This window comes from Budorcas taxicolor, chromosome 3 (assembly GCF_023091745.1).
Source record: "Budorcas taxicolor isolate Tak-1 chromosome 3, Takin1.1, whole genome shotgun sequence".
Taxonomy (NCBI): Eukaryota; Metazoa; Chordata; class Mammalia; order Artiodactyla; family Bovidae; genus Budorcas; species Budorcas taxicolor.
Window position 1 is genome coordinate 95,209,932 of NC_068912.1, and position 19,561 is coordinate 95,229,492.

General features: G+C 38.7%; 1 protein-coding gene across 1 annotated transcript in view; it reads right to left on the bottom strand.

The window, feature by feature from the left end:
* The window catches only part of RNF11 (ring finger protein 11), a 36,863-nt gene extending 26,749 nt beyond the window's left edge, over positions 1 to 10,114 (bottom strand). The window contains exon 1 of the mRNA XM_052636898.1: positions 9,736 to 10,114. Within this exon, the coding sequence (XP_052492858.1) occupies positions 9,736 to 9,858 (123 nt within the window). The 5' untranslated portion in view covers positions 9,859 to 10,114. The remainder of the gene's footprint in view (positions 1 to 9,735) is intronic.
* Positions 10,115 to 19,561: the final 9,447 nt, after the last annotated feature.

A 19,561-nucleotide genomic window follows, 5' to 3' on the forward strand; every position in this document is an offset into this window, starting at 1 on the left:
AAGCATTCATAAGAGCCAAAAAATGCAAGTGCAAACATTCATCAATGATGAATGGCTAAACAAAATGTGGTTGATCCATGCAATGAAATACTTCACAATAAAAAGGAATGAAGTCCTGATATATACAACAGGATTCATATAGATGAATCTTGAAAACAGTAAGTAAGAGGCCAGCAACAAAAGGCCACATATTAATATGCATATTGGTATGCACTTCTCATGTTGTTCAGGAGCTAAGTCATGTTTGACTCTTTGCAACCCCACGGACTATATCTCTCCAGGCTTCTCTGTCCCTGGGATTTCCCAGGCAAGAATACTGGATTGGGTTGCCATTTCCTCCTCCAGGGGTTAGGGAAGACATTCATTGGCAGGCAAATTCTTTACCATTGAGCCACCAGGGAAGCCTGCACTTCTCATTGGGGAAATACAAATTAAAACTACACTGAAACACTTCTACAGACTTATTAACTCCAAAATAAAAGCCTGACTGACAGTATCAAGTGCTGGTAAGGATGTAGAGCATACACAGCTGATAGGAGTGTAAACTGGTGAAACCACTTTGGCAACTTATTTTAAAATGCATCCCTAAATAGGATGGATTGATAAAGGGGTTGGATGTATGTTAAAACAAATTCAGCAAAATGTTAACTACAGACTAAGTGGTAGGAATATGGGTGTCCAAACAACTCTGTCAACTTCTCTTTATTTTTGAAATTTCTGTAATACAATATTGTGGGAGAAACTAAATTCATATCTGTTCTAATACCCAACATTTCTACTCCTGAATATATACAAATAGGTATTTATGTATATTTTAAAAAGATGTTCATAGCACATTCATACAGACAAAAACTAACACAACCCAAATATACATCAAATAGTAACATGGACTTTAAATATATTTAGGGACTTCCCTGGTGGCTCAGCTGTTAAAAAAATCTGCCTGCAATGCGGGAGATCTGGGTTCGATCCCTAGGTTGGGAAGATCCCCTGGAGAAGGGAAAGGCTACCCACTCCAGTATTCTGGCCTGGAGAATTCCAGGGCCATGGGGTTGCAAAGAGTCAGACACAACTGAGCGACTTTCACTTTCTGGTGGTCCAATGGTTAAGACTTTACCTTCCAATGGGTTCAATGCCCGGTCAGGGAGCTATAATTCCACATGCCCTGGGGCCAAAAAACCGATATATAAAAAACAGAAGCAATATTGTAACAAATTCAATGAAGATTTTTAAAAAAATTATCTACATTAAAAAAAGTGTATTTATTCAACTGAATCCTGAACAGGAACGAAAAATAAAGAGCTGCTCCCACGAATATGAAACAACATAACTGAATTTCACAAACAATGCTGAACAAATTATTTAAGTTCAAAATTGGGTAAAAACAATATAAAGTGTTAAGAGGTCAGAAGAGTGGCTACCTTTGGAGAAGGGGCATTGTATGTTGGAGGGATATGAGGGAGCCTTTAGGGGGACTGGATATTGGCTATATACTGATGGTGGCTATAATATGTAAGGGCTTCCCTGGTGGCTCAGACGGTAAGGAATCTGCCTGCAATGCAAGTTCACTAGGTTATGTAGCTAAGGGATTGTTATTTACACTATTAAAGATATAGTCTTTATTATATTATATATGAACAATAAAAAGGTTTTACACACACATATTATACTTTAACTGTACAAGACTATACAACTCCCTCTAAATTCATGCTCACCACCTACTGATTATTCTTCTGGCTCCAAGCTCCCCAACTCATAGTTTAATCAGGGCAGTTCTTCTCTTTTATTCATTTTTCATACTGATGTTCATCATTCGATATCTTCAGAAGCTAAAGAGTTATTTTGTGATTCACTGCCCTATATTATCAATTGATCCTCCAACTTAAAAAGTCTGAAACAATTTAATACTTGATTATACTGTTTCACACTGAATAAATGCTTCATGTATATACATTAATCTTGTCTCCTTAAAGCAGTAGCTCTTTAGGGGTAAAGAACTCATTTTTCCTTTTGTCTTCGTGCCCAGCACACACCTACTGACTGGTAGAAGTGAGGTATCAAGTGTCTTGGTTTTTAACCTTAGAGCCTTGCTACTCAGTTTATGGTAAACTGCTTTTTTCCTCAAATATAATAATTAAATTGTTATACAAGATTATGTGCAATTTAACTGGAACAATTATAAAAGTCTCATTCTTCTTAAAATCAGTTAGCTTTATAAGAAATCAAAAAGTTTTAATAAATTTAGGAACTAATATATCTGGAAGATTGCTTTCTTCATTCCCATACTTTCAGATCCCTTATTTACCTTATTGTACGCTCTCTGGATTAAGTAACAAGATTAATTGCTCAACTGCCCTTGGGAACACACTTCAGGTTTGCTATTTAATTAAAAGATAGGTATATGTGCATTCACATTAAAATGAACTCAAAATATTTTTAATTGGTTACAAAAAGGAACTCTTCAAAGACTTTAAAAGCAACATACCACAAAGTCAAACTGAATATCAAAACCAAAAGGTCAGCCAGATTCCCCAAGAGCAGAAAATATATTTAGTTCTCCCTTATCACTTTACTTTTCAATTGCATGTAGCAATCTCTTCTGCCATTAAAAACACATACACTTTGCCTATCTATATGCTTGCTTTTCTTCACATCTTGCACTTATATTTCCACTCTGAGTCTTTGGTATTTTTACCATCTCACTCTTAATTTCATTTATATCACAAGTGCAAAAATCCTGAATATTGAGCAGGTTAACAATATCATAAGTATTTGTTAAATTCAATATTAAAAGTTACTGACAAGTAATCAGCCTCTGGGAATTTGTTACAGTCTTTAAAATAATCTATGATACAGGACAGAAACACAGCACCCCTAACTCTTTGCTTGAAGAAAGGTAATACATAGAGGATAATTATATTCAGAAATGGCTTGGGGCAGGATGACAAAGAAATATAACATCCAATTTAAATTGTATTTATTTACATCATCCTCTTTCCACTCCCTTCCTCATTTCTACAAGTTCTGAAGTTGGCTGAGGCAGTGAAGACAAAAAGTAGTGGTGTAAGTTGAAGAAAAAAGGCAGGGAGAACCTAGAGTAGCCAGTCTGTGACACTTATACTATGTAGAAGGAACCAAATAAAATTAAGATCATTAAAAAAAAAAATCTAACCTATCTTAAGTATTAAGATTTTTTTAAAGATCAAAATTTTACAAAAAAATATATACTAGAAAATACCAACTAAAAAATATTTTAAGAAAGTCAAGTTCTCAGACCTTCTGTACCAAGTACTCATTACCCCTATCTTCTCAAGTTACCCTATAATTAGTCCTAGAATTAAACTCTAACACAAACTATCCTAATCTTAAAGGTGCTCATACATTCTTAATGGCAAAGAATCAGCCTTAATTAAAGGACATCCAGAGTGGGAGATCATGCACAGACAAAATTCCTGCAACAATGGTTACAAGTAAATTGCTTATTTAAAAAAAGGAAAGATGAGGCAAGCTGAACACAGACCAAACTCAAGGAAAAAAAATGTAAAGAGATTAACTTTCCCAAAGCTATGCACTTTATAAATTAGAAGTGATGGGACAAAACTGAATATAGTCAAATAAAATCGTTAACATGGGAGAGAAAAATAGCAGAACCCTCTAAAGTACCAAAGCCAAACACTAAAGCACAGGATTCTGGGAACAATTACACAGAAGTCAACAACCATAAAACTTCACATTCACAGAAAAACACAGTAACCGATTTTCACATTTATTCAAGTATTTGAGTGTCTGCTATGTGAAAATAGTTCTAGCAATGCAAAGATGAATCATCAGACTTGGATTCTGGAAGGGGAGATGTAACATTGTTATAAAGAATTAAAATCAAATAGGAAAGGTAAAGCGTCCTAAGACAGGTAAACAAGCGCTAAGTGAGTTCAGATTAAGAAGCTATTCATGTTGGGAGAGATCAGAAAAGGACTTCTAACATTTGAGCTGGACACTGCAAACTAAAATTTACACTGGGAATGATTAAAAGGGGTATTCTGGGCAATGAGCAAAGGCAGAGGTTGGGAACCAGAAGGCATACATATATACTGGTTTGACCAAAAAGTTCATTCGCATTTCTCTGTAACATCATTCAAAAACGCGAATGAATTTTTTGACCAACCCAAAAGATTATATAGCAAATGTCAGTCTGACTAGAGTACAGACTTTATGTGCATGTGTGTGTGTGTTCAGTCACTCAGTTGTGTCCGACTCTTTGAAGACTCCATTGACTGTAGCCCACCAGGCTCCTCTGTCCATAGAATTTTCCAGCAAGAGACTAGAGAGTGTGTATGTGTGTGAGTGTGTGTGGGGGGGCAGTTGGCCTTTGGACAGATATCTGCCACCCTACCTCCCCAGACACCAGCATCTGAAATAAAGCAAACTTTCCTTCCCCCCCCCCCAAAAAAAAAAAAAAAACCAAACTGTAGTGGGTTGCCACTTCCTTCTCCAGGCGATCTTCCCAACCCAGGGACTGAACCCTCATCTCTTGCATCTCCTGCATTGGTAGGCAGTTTCTTTGCCACTGTGCCACCTGTAATTTCATATGAGACTACAAAAGCTGGGAAAGTATAAAAGAAGTCAGATTATAACTCTGAATGCTAAGATAGGTCTTTAGTGGTGAGTCATGAAGAATCATTAAGGATTAAGAGGCAAGGGAATCTGATTTGGACAGAATCTACTGAATAACAACGGATGAAATGAATGGGGAGAAGAGCAGACGTTAAACATCAAATTGTGAGAGGTCATGAAGACCTCAGTTGCAGTGGTGATGGTGTAAGAGGGAGAAGGCAGAGTTCTAGGTCTATAATGTGTAAGCTGCCATTCTCCTCTACTGAGAAACTTTTAAAATCTGAACACATCATTCTCACTTTTAAGAAAACTGTGATCTGGAAAAATAATAAATGTTAAAGCATCAAGAACTAATTAATAAGGTAATATATGATTTCCAGATAAATATTACACAGAAAAACTACTGTACTGGAAGAAATCAAGAGAGGGAAAAATGAAAGTGGAAGCTTTATTAAAGAGGTTGGAGTTGATCTGCACCTCAATGAAAAGGTAGAACTTTAAGAGGGGAGGGATAAAATCTCACAAACAATTCGATTAGTAAGAGTAAGATATGTTAAACAATTTGTTTATTAAGAGTAAGATATGTGAGATACATTGAGGTAGTTTTCAGCAAAATGGTAAACAAAACACTAGTACATTAAAAATAATAACAACACACAAAAAACCCCTCAAAACCTCAATTACCTGAACTTCATAAAGATATCAAAAAAACAAGGTATTATTTATTACAGGTTCGAAAGCTTAAAAATAAGTATTTTCTTAGTCTAGATTTTTAAACGAGAGAGAGTAAAGGAGAGACCACACCTTAAAAAAACAACTTTCAGTCAGTCTGAAATATCCAAAATGTTATGTTTGTTATTTGGGAAAGAAGCTCCTCAAGACGTAACATAATCTGATAAACCCTCTTCATAGTCTACATATAAGTAACAACCAGGATATGTACTCAGACCCATCTGACTCTAAAACCAGAGCTACAACTGCACTCAGTGCTGTATTATAATTTTTCCTCTGATTTCAAAATCTCAAATGTATTAATCACAAAGTGCAGGACAGAATTAAGAGATCAGTAAATCTCAAACTACTGAACATACAACTGATGCAAAACTGAGAGATCCCACTTTGTGCAAATATATACCTAGTCAGATAAAAATACTGTAAAGAGCTTTTTTGCAGAGGAATGGGGGTCTTTGAGTGACTAGTGGTTTTTCAATTAGTTCACTTACACCTTCCAAGGCTGGGCTGTCTTACCTGGCCCTTTCCTCAGCCTTTCATGACTTATCTTCCCTCTAACAACCCTTCTAAGACTGTCCTTGATGGGTAGATCTCCTCTGTATTCTTTTTAAAAATTCCTTCCTTAAAGACTAGATGGTATGTCAAATTTCTTGTTTTTAATTTTCTAATTCAAGAACAGCTCTAACCTCTTATCTCAGATTTCTTTAAGGACAAGGATTCACATTCTTTCTCGTAAACATTTTGTTAAGATTACAAAGGGTTGAAAAAAATTACACTATTTTATCAATGATTATTTTAAACCAATTACTATATTTAGTATTACTGGGATTAGATTTTTAGGATTGATTTCTTAAAAATGACCCACAATAAAGGAAAAAGGCACTAGGAATATGCATAATTTTTATAAGACATTCAATTGCATTTGCCTCAAAATAAATACATTAATTCATTTAAAGGAAATCCAGTCTTCAGCCAGTAACTGAGTGCCTGTTATGTCCCGGCACTATTCTAGGCACTTGGGAAACCACAATTTTTTTTAACACTCCCTTTTCTTCATGGAGTTTACCACCAGCAGGAGAAACAGATAATAAATAATGTTAGAAAATGATAAATGCTATGGGAAAATAACAGAACAAGGTAAGCTTAGCAGAGAGCTAAGGTAAATGCAATTTTAAATAGGGTGGTCAGAGAGGATTTAAGAAGGTGACACAATTTGAGTAAAAACTTGAAAGGAAAGGAGTCAGCCATGTTGATAGCTGGGGGAAAAGTACTCAAGGCACAGAATCAACAAGGGCAAAAGTTCTGGTGTATCCTAGAACAAAGAGGCCAGAGAGGTTAAAGAGAAGCCAGCACGGGTAGAGTAGTAGCAAGTATAAAGAGAGCTATGTACGCGGGCAGAGAGTACAGATCATGGAGGGTTTATGGGACACTAAGGAACCTGGATTTTACTTTGAATGAAATGAGGATTCACAGAAAGTTTGGTAGAGTGTCATGATCTATTTTACCAGAAACAATCTGGATGACAGATTAAATATAGATTAAAGGGAGAGCAAGGGTGAAAGGAGTGAGACCAGTGAGGAGGCTACAAAAGAAACCCAGGAGAGAAATATGTATTTTCCATAAACTTGACCACAGTTTATTTATGCTTACTTTCAAGCATAAATAGATAAATCTCAGATCCTGCTAATAGGAAATAATTGGATCTTATTGAAGTTTATTATAGAGCTCTTGGCATATATATGTACACACATCTTTTAACTACTCACTGCAGAATACCAAATGTGTTCCTTTACAATCAGTTATTTTCTGAATTTTTAAAACATCCTTTTGTAGCTGAAACTATTCTTTAAAGAAATAAGCCGGTATTTCTACAGCTGTCAATTATATACTGTTTTGAAGAAAAAATAAGTTATTTCTGTTCGTTAAAAGTATAAATTATTTATCTTGGTGTTTCTCAGACAATCTGAATTTTACATTCCTAACACATATTTTACATTCCTAAAACATTTCAGTTCCTTCAGGTAAGACAAATTTTTACAAAAGTTTCTCTTTTTATACTTTTATCTTTGAAGAAATTACTTTCTTCAAATTGATACCAAAGTTGCCTATCAGTATCTGGGTTGTTCATTTCAGGAAAAGGAAACCACGAAAAACTCCCATTGTCACAAATAACATTTCAAAAAGACCTTTCTACCTGATACCAAAAAAAAACCTCTTTATTATCTTATCCTCCTGGAAAAGGCAAATATTGAATACAATCTCCATAAATTCTAAAGAAGTTATTCTTAACAATGTATAAGATATACATGTATTTAAGAGAAAGAGTACAATAAGTTGAAGGTATTTTACTTGCTTACAAGAGGACTAAGGAATATAGGAGATTGTGAAATAAAAACTCGTACCTCTAAAAAATTTTTTTCATGAAATGGAAATAAGCACATTGTCCTATAAACATTTATGAAGGAAATCAAGAGTGAAATTTGAAGGAAAGTAAGAGTGAAACAATTTACTTGCTTCAAAGACTCAGGAAAGCACTTAGATTTGGTTTGGATTTTTAAAGAGACTTCTGTGACAATTCTTTGGAAGAAATGGGTGTGTAAACTTACATAACAATACTCCATTTAAATTCATTAATTCACTCAACATTTAAGTGTTTATGTGCCAGAAACTGCACTAAGCACTGGCGGGTAGTCCCTGTTCTCAAGGGCTTAGAGTTTTCCCTTATTCCAGTTACTGAGCAACTACTATGAAGCCAGATGTTGTGGATACAACAAACAGGAAACAGAGTTCCTACCTGCATTCAGCTTATACTGGAGAAGGAGGGAAATGCCTCAAGAATGAGACACACATCTGACTTAACAAGGACAACATGTAAGTGTTATATGCGTTGCTTTTGAAAGTGCAGACACTTCCTTCAGGCGAGACACAAAGAAGGGAGTGATTGATTCAGGGAGAAAGGGAGGGGAATTTAGGAACTTCAGATACAGCTCAGCCGAGTCCTCAAAGAGGATTACATACACGCTCACCTGCTGACCCTGGGGGAAGGGTTCCAGAGAGCAATTGGAACTAAGGCAGAGAGGTGTGAATAAGCTGTTGTGTTTGACAGGCCTCGAATATGAATGTGAGGGATAAATCATGTAGAGTTCTGTAAGCCACATGAAAAGACTGGACTTTACCAGCATATATGAAAGGCCCTTGATGGGTTTTATTCAGAAAACCAGCATCTGTGATCAGGTTTTTCTGGTGTGGTGAGACACTGATTAACATAGGAATGAGAAAAGAATAACACTAGATAATGATGTCACCACATGAAACAACAAAGGAGACTGCCCAGTTAGAAAATTAAACCCCAATCAGGAAAAAAAATTAAGCCACTTAACTATCCAAGTCCTTCTGGTAAAGTTTTTAATCAACATCTTGAAAAAGTAGAGGAAAGGTTTATACATATATTATGGATTATAACATCTACCTATCTATTTTGAGTTTTCTAAAGAGGGCTTCAGCTCTTTACAAATCGTGTAAAGACATCTGGAGCTGCTGACTGCTGTACAAAAAGCAGTGAAGTCATTTAGAAGACAAGTCTTTGATACACACGGAGAACCATGAGTAACAGAAGGTATTTCTCAAGTAAGGTTTAAAGGTTTCCAAAGTTCAAGATAATCAAGTTCTCTAAATCAGCGCGTTTCAAAGGTGTGTCACAGGGGTGGAGCAAAAAGAGGAGGGGTTCAGAATTAATATTGTTGTTGCTGTTCAGTCGCTAAGCTGACTCCTACAATTAGTATAAACACATATATAAATATGTATACATATATATGTAAAGAAGCAACTCCATGTTGCTGGAACCAAAATCACTACTTGAAAATCTCCCAAGCACAGGAAGAAATGAACGCCTACTAAATTCAATGAATACAGACAGACGAGAGGGAGGAGAGGAGGATCACACTTGAAAGTATAAATGGGATGTATGTGTGGTGGGGTGGGGTAGTGGGGGGAGGTTAACCACTTATCCAGAACCCATAATCCAGCCGGTGATGAGGAAATCACCTTCGAACCTCACAATGCACATATAAAGGCATGAAAATATCACTTCCGAACTCCACAATCTAGCCACCAGTCACTGGCCAAGGGGATATTATCACACACTCGAATCCCAGAACTCAAGGACAGAACTATCATCCCCACACTGCTCGAAGGGAGGTGAAGGATTCCCCCTTCACTGACGATGGGAGCAATCACACTTAAACCCAGCCCTAAGGGGGTCCAGTGCCTCTCAGGCCGGGTGTTGCCGAGGCCAGGGACAGTGACAGACAGCCCCGAAGCCCCCACAATCTCCGCCAGAGCCGCCTCTACTCCTCGCACCCCCCTTCCCCAACACACACCCTCCCCTACCTGATATGGCGGCGGCGGCTCCTGATCCGGCTCCGTCCCCTCGCCAAAGCTGGCCCGGTCGGACTGAGACTCGTGAAGCAGGGAGATGTCATCCGAAGTGGGGGACTTGAGGCAGTTCCCCATCTTCTGGAGCTGGGGTGTGTGATCTGGGGGAGGAAGAAAGCAGTGGCGGGGTCGTTCGCACGCTCCGCGGTCAGCCTCGGTCAGCGAGGTGGGGTCGGGCGGCAGGCCGGGGTTCAGGCGGCAGCGGCTCCCCCGGCCCCCGGCGCCGCCGAAGGGCAGCTCATGCCAGTCCCTGGGGCTGGGGGCTTAAGGCTGGGCCGCGGGTTTCCCGGGGTCGCGGCGGTTGCCTCCTCTGAGGCGGCGGCAGTGGGGGGGGGGGGGCGGGGAGACGAAGTACTTCCCCACCCCGCCCCCCCGCGGGGCGGCGGCGGCCACGGAGCTGCTGGGCCTAATCCAGGTCAGGAGTCGGGGGGCGCAGCCGTCGCGGCTCCCTCAGCTGCTGCCTCAGCTGCTGCTGCTGGCCCCGCCGACGCCGGAGCCGCAGCCGCGGGCCTCATCCTACTCCGCTTCGCAGCGGCGGCGGCGGCCAGAACGAGGCCAGCTGCGGCCCTGCGTCACGCCGCCGTGCGTGCCCTGGTCCCGCCCCCGGCGCTGGGAGGCGTGGGTAGCTCCGGCTGTGCTCCCGGCTCCTTCGCCACCCCCCCGCCCTTCCCCCGTCCCCAGCAGCTGTTTCTGGGGCTGCGTCAGTTTCTGCTTCTCTGACAGCCTGGGACGCGATTCCGATACCTCTTTTGGGTCTTCGGTTCCTCCCCACGCGCTCTGCTCCCTCTTCGCTTGTCTCAGCTCTTAACGGTGCGTTGTTTTGACAGTCTTCTGGCCACCTTCTGCCAAGTAATCCATTTAAAAACCCATATCTGAATGGATTACTCCCATGACTAAAATATTAAAGGGTCTATCCCTTCAGAATAAAGTCCAAACTCACTACCTCCCCAGTCACTTTGCAATCCTCCTACATCACAGTCAGAAGAATTCTTCAACCGATTATTCTATTTATTTCTATTCTTACCACCATAGTACAAGCTACCGTCATTTCTCTGCTGCAATACTTTGAACTATTTCCCCTGCGTTCGCCATTGCCCCCATTCAATTTACTATTTGTACAGTTATCTTTTTAAAATGTAAATCTGATCAGGTCATTCCTGTAGGAGGAATTTAAGCCTTTTAAAACATTCATTAAAAACTTCCCAATACTGTTATGACTGAAGTATTAATTCTTAAATGGTTTACAAATCTGGCTACCTCCCCAGTCTCATTTGTGGCCTTGTTCTCTCACATATTCTAATCTTTAGGATGTCTAAATAGTTTTCAGTTATCTAGAAGACTATTCCCTCTGGCTGAGGTCTTTACCCATAATGTTTCTCTGACATAAACTCGCTTCTCCCCACTCCTGAGCTTATACCTTCCATCAAACTATACCCCCACTTGTCCTTCCTGGACTCAACTTTGATTCCACTGGGAAGCCTGTCCTCTAACCCTCCTGTCTGGGTTAGTTACCTGCTCTGTGCTCACAGTCCCTGAGCACTCAGTTCCTGAGTCCCTGTGCGTCTCTGTCACAGCCAGATCAAGCTGAATCTGCCCCTCCTCTGTACAAAGACCTGGCACATTGCCTGAGGCAGAATAGCCTTTCTTCTGAACCGAAATAACAAAGAGTTCAAGAGGCAATGTACGTAGAGGGAGGAGGTAAGAAAGATGAGAATGCTCTAATAGTCATTCATTCAACGAGGGGAAAAGAGGGTCTTGATTGTCTTTTTTTCATTCTTCATTTACTAATTTTTTTTTTTCCCATTAGACTCTATATTAGGCGCTGAGGAAATCTGGCTTATTCTTGATGGAGCCCAGAATCCAGCTAGGAAGATATGTAAACAGTGAGGTCTTCTGCCACCCCCAGGACAGGTTTCTAGAGGGCACTGCTGCTGCTGCTGCTGCTAAGTCGTGTCAGTTTTGTCCGACTCTGTGCGATCCCATAGACGGCAGCCCACCAGGCTCCTTTGTCCCTGGGATTTCCCAGGCAAGAGTACTGGAGTGGGGTGCCATTGCCTTCTCCTCTAGAGGGCACAGGAGGGAGTATTTAGAGCATTGGGTGAGGATCAGAAAGGATTCTTGGAAGTAGAACTGTGTTAAAATGACATGTCCTAAATGCTGTAACTTTGAAGTCCTTGTTCTGCAAAATCACATATTTTATTTGAATACACTCATATCACACATTAAATGTAACCATTTTGCTATTTTCCCTCTTTTCCAAGACTTACCTTTCTTCCTGTTAATGGCTCCCACCTGAATAGGTGTATCTGTAATGCCATGTTTGTTATCAGAATCTTTCACACATCCCCAAGAATCATTGCTTAATTCTGTGGCTTGGACAAATAAAATTATTGGATCATTTGGAAGGAAATTTTCAGGTATTTTCTTCTTTTCTCTTATTGCTATTTCCCTGGTCCCCTCTGAACTGTTGTGACAACTTCTTAATGAAGCCCTTGCTTCTGCACCATCTATACATTCTCCACACTACTGTCATGAAGAATGTGATCAGAGAGCGTTCATAGACTTGTGGTTCAGAAATTTAGCATGACATTAAGGCCTTGAACCATTTGGTCCCATCCTGATCTCCACTATGACTTTTTTAATTTTAAATTTATTTTTTAATTGAAGGATAATTGCTTTATAGAATTGTGTTGGTTTCTGCCAAACATCAACATGAATCAGCCATAGGTATACATAAGTCACCTCCCTCTTGAAACTTCCTCCCACCTCCTTCCCCATCCCGCCTATATGACTCTTGACTCCAACCAGGCATCCTATACTCCAGCCACATCATAATACTTACCATGCCCTCAATTTTCACTATGCTTTTCCATTTCTGATCCCTTGCCATGCTGTTCCCTTTTGTTGAAATCCAACTATCTTTTAAGATCGTCCTTAGATGCTACTTTCTTCATATAGCTGCCCTTGATTTCATTTAGTTGAAATATATGTAAAAATATAAAATAAGTGGGATCCATTACTATATTATATTCTATGTATCTATTTATGTGTATAGTTTAACATACTTCCTATGTATACACACAGATGTGTGTATATCTGAATATATATGTAAGAATGAATGAAACCATAACTTCCATTTATTAGCCTGAGTCTTGAAAGGTTGATGTTGACATTCCTGTTTTACAGGAATAGAAATATGGCTTCACATGGCTACTCAGGGGGTAAAGCCAGCATTTAAATTATATACCAGTTGCCTCTATTAGGTTGGGAGAGGGAACTACGTCATTTTTCGTTCTGATAGTCTTTTCTCAGTGTATAAAAACAAGAGAATGGGAGAAGACTTATCTCCAATGCCTTTAGCATCCATGTGTACTTCTGTAACGAAGTAGCTATTCAATGATCTTTCTTCCTAATCTAGTTTTAGAAGGGAACATTTGGGAAGTGTCCTGTATACCAGAAAGGGTGATCTAATTACAAAACAATTTTAAATAAAAAAAGTAACCAACACTATTGAAGTGACAAAGACTCTTCTAGACCCAGCTCTAGTCAGGCTCCTCTAAGCCCTCAAGGCTCTAACTTTGGGCTTTGTGCTTGACCTACTTATTTCAGTTTTAGCAAGAATATAGTTGAATTAGCTTAGCCAGAGACCCTCTCCCTTTGTATCTGACCACCTTGGCCTGCCTTTAGCAGAAATCCTATCAATGTTTTTAGCCAGAATTTTCTTTTATCCCTGATGTTTCCTCTTTGTAATTTTCCATCCACTGTCTCCCACCCTGTTCCTTGCCCATAAATTCCCACTTGTCCTTTTTATATAATATAGAGTGAAGTCTAATTCTATACTGAGTCTCTTGTCTCCTATTGCAACAGGTACTGAATAAAATATGCCTTCACTGCTTTGTCTGATTCTTGTTTTCTCTGACCAGGATATCTAATGCAGAAACAGATATGAAAATCTAGTATCTTCTGTTGAGCCAGATTTTTTTTTAATAACACTTTTTTTAGACCAGTTTTAGGTTCACATCAAAAAACTGAGCAGAAGGTACAGAGATTTACCATATACCCCTGCCCCCATACATGCATAGCCTCCCCCATTATCAACACCCTGCACCAGACCAGCTTATTTGTTTATTTTTGGTTGCGTTGAGTATTCATTGCTGTGAGTATGCTTTCTCTAGTTGTGGCAAGTGGGGTCTTTCTAGTTGTGGTGCACGGGCTTCTCCTTGCAGTGGCTTCTGTTGTTATACAGCACAAGCTCTAGGTGCATGAGCTGAGTAGCTGTGGACCATGGGCTTAGTTACTCTGCAGCATGTGAATCTTCCCAGACCAGGGATTGAATCCATGTTCCCTGCATTAGTGGGCAGATTCTTAACCACTGGACTACCAGGGAAGTCCCAAACATTTGTTAAACTGGTAAGCTATCACACAAAATGCTTGTTTATGTTAGGGTTTACTCATGGTGGTGTACATTCTATGGGTTTAGACAAATATATAATTATGTGTATGTACCATTATAACATCATACAGAATAGTTAGCTGCCCTAAAACTCTTCTGTACTCAGCCTATTCATTCCTCCTTTGGCAACCACTGATGTCTTAGCAGTCTCCATGGTTTGATTTTTTTCAAAATGTCATATATTTAGAATCTTACAGCATGTAGTCTTTTCACACTTCTTTCACTTAAGTGAAAACTAAGATTCCTCTGTTTCTATTCATGCCTTGATGATTTCTTTTCATCACTGAATAATATTCCACTCTCTAGCTATCTCACAGTTTATTTATTCATTTATCCACTGAAGGACATTTTAGTTGCTTCCAAGTTTTGGCAATTATGGATAAATCTACTATAAACATCTGTGTATAGGGATCTTTTTCCCAATTCTTTTTATTGTAGTAAAATACACAACATAAAATTTACCCCCTTAACCATTTTAAGTGTAAAGTTCAATGTTAAATATGTTCATAATATTTTGCAACCATCACCAGCATCCATCTCCAGAACACTTTTCATCTTGTAAAACCAAGTGAAAGTGAGTGAAGTCGCTCAGTTGTGTCCGACTCTTTGCGACCCCATGGACACCAGGCTCCTCCGTCCATGGGCTTTTCTAGGCAAGAGTATTGGAGTGGGTTGCCTTTTCCTGCTCCAGGGAACTTCCCGACCCAGGGACCGAACCCAGGTCTCCCGCGTTGTAGACAGACGCTTTACCACCTGAGCCACCAGGGAAGTCTCCAACTATCCATTAAACAATAATTCTTCTTTTTCCCCTTCCCTCAGCTACTGACAAACACCATCCTACTTTCTGTCTCTGATTTTGACCGCTGTAAGTATTTTATGTAAGTATAATTACACAGCATTTGTACTTTGTGACTGGGTTATTTCACTTAGCATAATGTCTTCAAGGTTCATCCTGGTATAGCATATTGTAGAATTTCCTTCTTTTTTCAAGCTGAATAATATTACATTGTATGTATGTATCACATTTTGCTTATCCATTCATTCATTGATGGACAATTGGATTGTTTTCACATTTTAGCTGCTATGATCCTGCTATGAACATGGATGTACAAATATCTTTTCAAGACCCTCATTTTAATTATTTGATTATACACCAAGACTGAAATAGCTGGATCATATGGTAATTCTATATTTAATTTTTTGAGTAACTCAGACTGCTTTTCCACAGTAGTTGTACCATTTTACATTCCCTCAAACAATATGTTTGCAGGTTTTTATGTGAACTTATTTTCAAGTAATTTGGCTGATATCAAGGAGCACAATTGCTGGATTATATGGTAAAAGTATGTTCAGTTTGTAAGACACTACCAAACTGTCTTCCAAAGTGGCTGTACCACCAGCAAAGGAGTATTCCTATTGTTCCATATCCTCACCAGTTTTTGGTGTTGACAGTGTTTGGGTTTGGGTTTTGGCCATTTTAATAGGTATGTAGTAGTATCTCATTGTTTAATTCCCATTTCCCTGAAATTTTCCTTTCATGTGCTTATTTGCCATCTGTATATTTTAACTGGTGAGGTGTTTGGCCCATTTTTTAAAAAAAGGGGTCTTTTGCTGCTTCATAAAAATTGTAAAATCAGTTTGCTGATAACCTCAAAATAACTTGCTGGAATTTGGGATTCACTGAATCTACAGATCAACTTTAGAAGAACTGACATCTGGACAATATTGAGTCTTCTTATCCATGAATGTGGATATCTATCTCTCTTTTTACTTAGATTTCATTATTCAGAATTTCATAGTTTTTCTCATATAGATCTTGTACATATTCTATTAGATATGTATCTAAGTATTTTGATAAATACTTAGTGACATTGTACAGGAGACAGGGATCAAGACCATCCCCAAGAAAAAGAAATGCAAAAAAGCAAAATGGCTGTCTGGGCAGCCCTTACAAACAGCGGTGAAAAGAAGAGAAGCAAAAAGCAAAGGAGAAAAGGAAAGATATACCCATTTGAATGCAAAGTTCCAAAGAATAGCAAGGAGAGATAAGAAAGCCTTCCTCAGCGATCAGTGCAAAGAAATAGAGGAAAACAATAGAGTGCGAAAGACTAGAGCTCTCTTCAAGAAAATTAAAGATACCAAGGGAACATTTCATGCAAAGATGGGCTCAATAAAGGACAGAAATGGTATGGACCTAACAGAACCAGAAGATATTAAGAAGAGGTGGCAAGAATACATAGAAGAACTACACAAAAAAGATCTTCACGACCCAGATAAGCAAGATGGTGTGATCACTCACCTATAGCCAGACATCCTGGAATGTGAAGTCAAGTGGGCCTTAGGAAGCAAGATTGCCAGGATAAATATCAATAACTTCAGACATGCAGATGACACCACCTTTATGGCAGAAAGTGAAGAAGAACTAAAGAGCCTCTTGGTGAAAATTAAAGAGGAGAGTGAAAAAGTTGGCTTAAAGCTCAACATTCAGAAAACTAAGATCATGGCATCTGGTCCCATCACTTCACGGTAAATAGAAGGGGAAACAGTGAAAACAGTGGCAGACTTCATTTTGGGGGGCTCCCAAATCACTGCAGATGGTGACTACAGGCATGAAATTAAAAGACACTTACTCCTTCAAAGGAAAGTTATGACCAACCTAGACAGCATATTAAGAAGCAGAGACACTACTTTGTCAACAAAGGTCCGTCTAGTCAAGGCTATGGTTTTTCCAGTAGTCATGTATGGATGTGAGAGTTGCACTATAAAGAAAGCTGAGCACCAACGAATTGATGCTTTTGAACTGTGGTGTTGGAGAAGACTCTTGAGAGTCCCTTGGACAGCAAGGAGATCCAACCAGTCCATCCTAAAGGAGATCAGTCCTGGGTGTTCATTGGAAGGACTGATGCTGAAGCTGAAACTCCAATACTTTGGCCACCTGATGCGAAGAACTGACTCGTTGGAAAAGACCCTGATGTTGGGAAAGACTGAGGGCAGGAGGAGAAGGGGACGACAGAGGATGAGATGGTTGGATGGCATCACTGACTCAATGGACATGAGTTTGGGTAAACTCTGGGAGCTGGTGATGGACAGGGAGACCGGTGTGCTGCGTTTCATGGGGTCACAAAGAATCGGAAACGACTGAGCGACTGAACTGAACTGAAAGTAAGTGATATTGCATTTTTAATTTCAAACTCCACTTGTTCATTGCTGGTTATATAGAAAAGTAATTGATTGTTGTATATTAACACTGTATCCTCCAATGTTACTCTAGGAGGGGTCAATCTTACTATAATCACTTATTAGTTCCAGGAGGGGTTTTTGTTATTTCTATTGATTCTTTTAGATTTTCTATAGAGATGATCATGTCTTCTATTAACAAAGTCAGCTTGATTTCCTCTTTCTCAACCTAAATAGCTTTGATTTTCTTTTCTTGTCTTATTGCATTAACTAGGACTTCCAGGACAATATTGAATAGCAGCGGTAAGAGGGTACATCCTTTCTTTGTTCCTTATCTCAGTGGAAAATCTTACCAATGTTGGAATCTCCCCATTCAGTAAATGCTACTGTAGGTTTTTTGTAGTATTCTTTATACTATCAAGAAAATTCCCCTCTAGTTCTAGTTTTCTGAGAGTATTTATCATGTATGAGTGTTGGATTTTTTTCTCTCTTTCTTTTGAGTGTTGGATTTTTATCAAATAGTTTTTCTATATCTATTGATATGATCATGTGATTTTTCTTCTTTAGGCTGTTAAGATTGTAATGTAACGGATTACATTAATTTATTTTTATTAATTGGGTCTTCCCTCATTCTTTTTTTAATTTAATTTTATTTTTGGTTGCATTGGGTCTTTGTTGCTGTACACGGGCTTTTTCTAGTTGCCATGAGTAGGGGCTACTCTTCATCGCAGTACACCAGCTTCTCAATTGAGGTGGCTTCTGTTATTGTAGAGCACAGGCTCTAGGCATGTAGGCTTCAGTAGTTGAGGCACTCAGGTTCAGTAGTTGAGATTCATGGGACCTAGAGCTTGGGGCTCAGTAGTTTTGGCACATCAAGAGTTGTGGTTTGTGGGTTCTAGAGCGTGGGCTCTGTAGTTGTGGCACACAGGCTTAATTGCCCTGCAGCCTGCAGAATTTTCCTGGACCAGGGATTGAATCCATGCCCCCTGCGTAGGCAGGCAGATTCTTATCCACTATACCACCTGAGAAGTCCACATTAATTGATTTTCAACTGTTGAATTAGCCTTGCATATGCGATAAATGTCACTTGGTATATAATTCTTTTTTATACATTGTTAAATTCTACTTACTAATATTTCATTGAGGAGTTTTTGCATCTATGTTCATGAGCGCTATTGGTCAGGTTTTTTTTTTTTTTTATAATGTCTTTCTCTGGTCTCAGTAATGAGGGTAAGTCTGGCCTCATAGGATGAGTTAGCATCTATTCTGCTGCTCTTCTGAAAAAGACTGAGAGAACTGGCATAATTTCTTTCTTAAATGTTTATAAGAATTCAACAGTAAACCCATCTGAGCCTAGTGCTTTCTGTTTTGGAAGGTTATTAATTATTGATTAAATTTCTTTAGTAGATGTAGTGATGTCCCTTCTTTCATTTCTTATGTTAATAATTTGTATCCTCTCTTTTTTTCTTTGTTAACTTGGCTTAGAGGTTTATTGATTTTATTGTTTTTTTTCCAAAGAAACAGTTTTGGTTTCACTGATTTTCTTGATTGATTTCCTGTTTTCAATTTCATTGATTTCTACTTTTATTTTTTTTATTTCTTTTCTTTATTAACTTTGGATTTAATTTTCTCTTCTTTTTCTAGTTTCCTAATGTGGAAACTTAGGTGACTGATTTTAGATCTTTTTTATTTCCTAATAGATGCAGTCAATGCTCTAAATTTCCTTTGAAATAGTGCTTTTGCTGCATCCCACAAATTTTGATAAGTTTGGTTTTCATTTTCATTTAGTTAAGAATATTGTTTAATTTCTCTTGAGATTATTTAGGAGTGTGTTGTTTAATCAAAAAGTTCTTAGGGATTTTCTGTTATTGTTATTGGTTTAATTCCACTGTGGTCTGAGAGCAAACATTGTATGATTTCTTTTAAAATTTGTTGAGGTGTTTTCTAGCCCAGAATGTGGTTTATCTTGGTGAATGTTTCATGTGGACTTGAATAGAATGTATATTCTGCTGGTTATTGGATAAAGTAGTCTATAGATACCCAGTATTTGATTGATGGTGTTGTTGAGTTCAAATATGCGCTTACAAATTTTCTGCTAGATGCCTTCATTTCGGACAAAGTGGAGCCAAATATTAAAGAGCTATTGCAAAA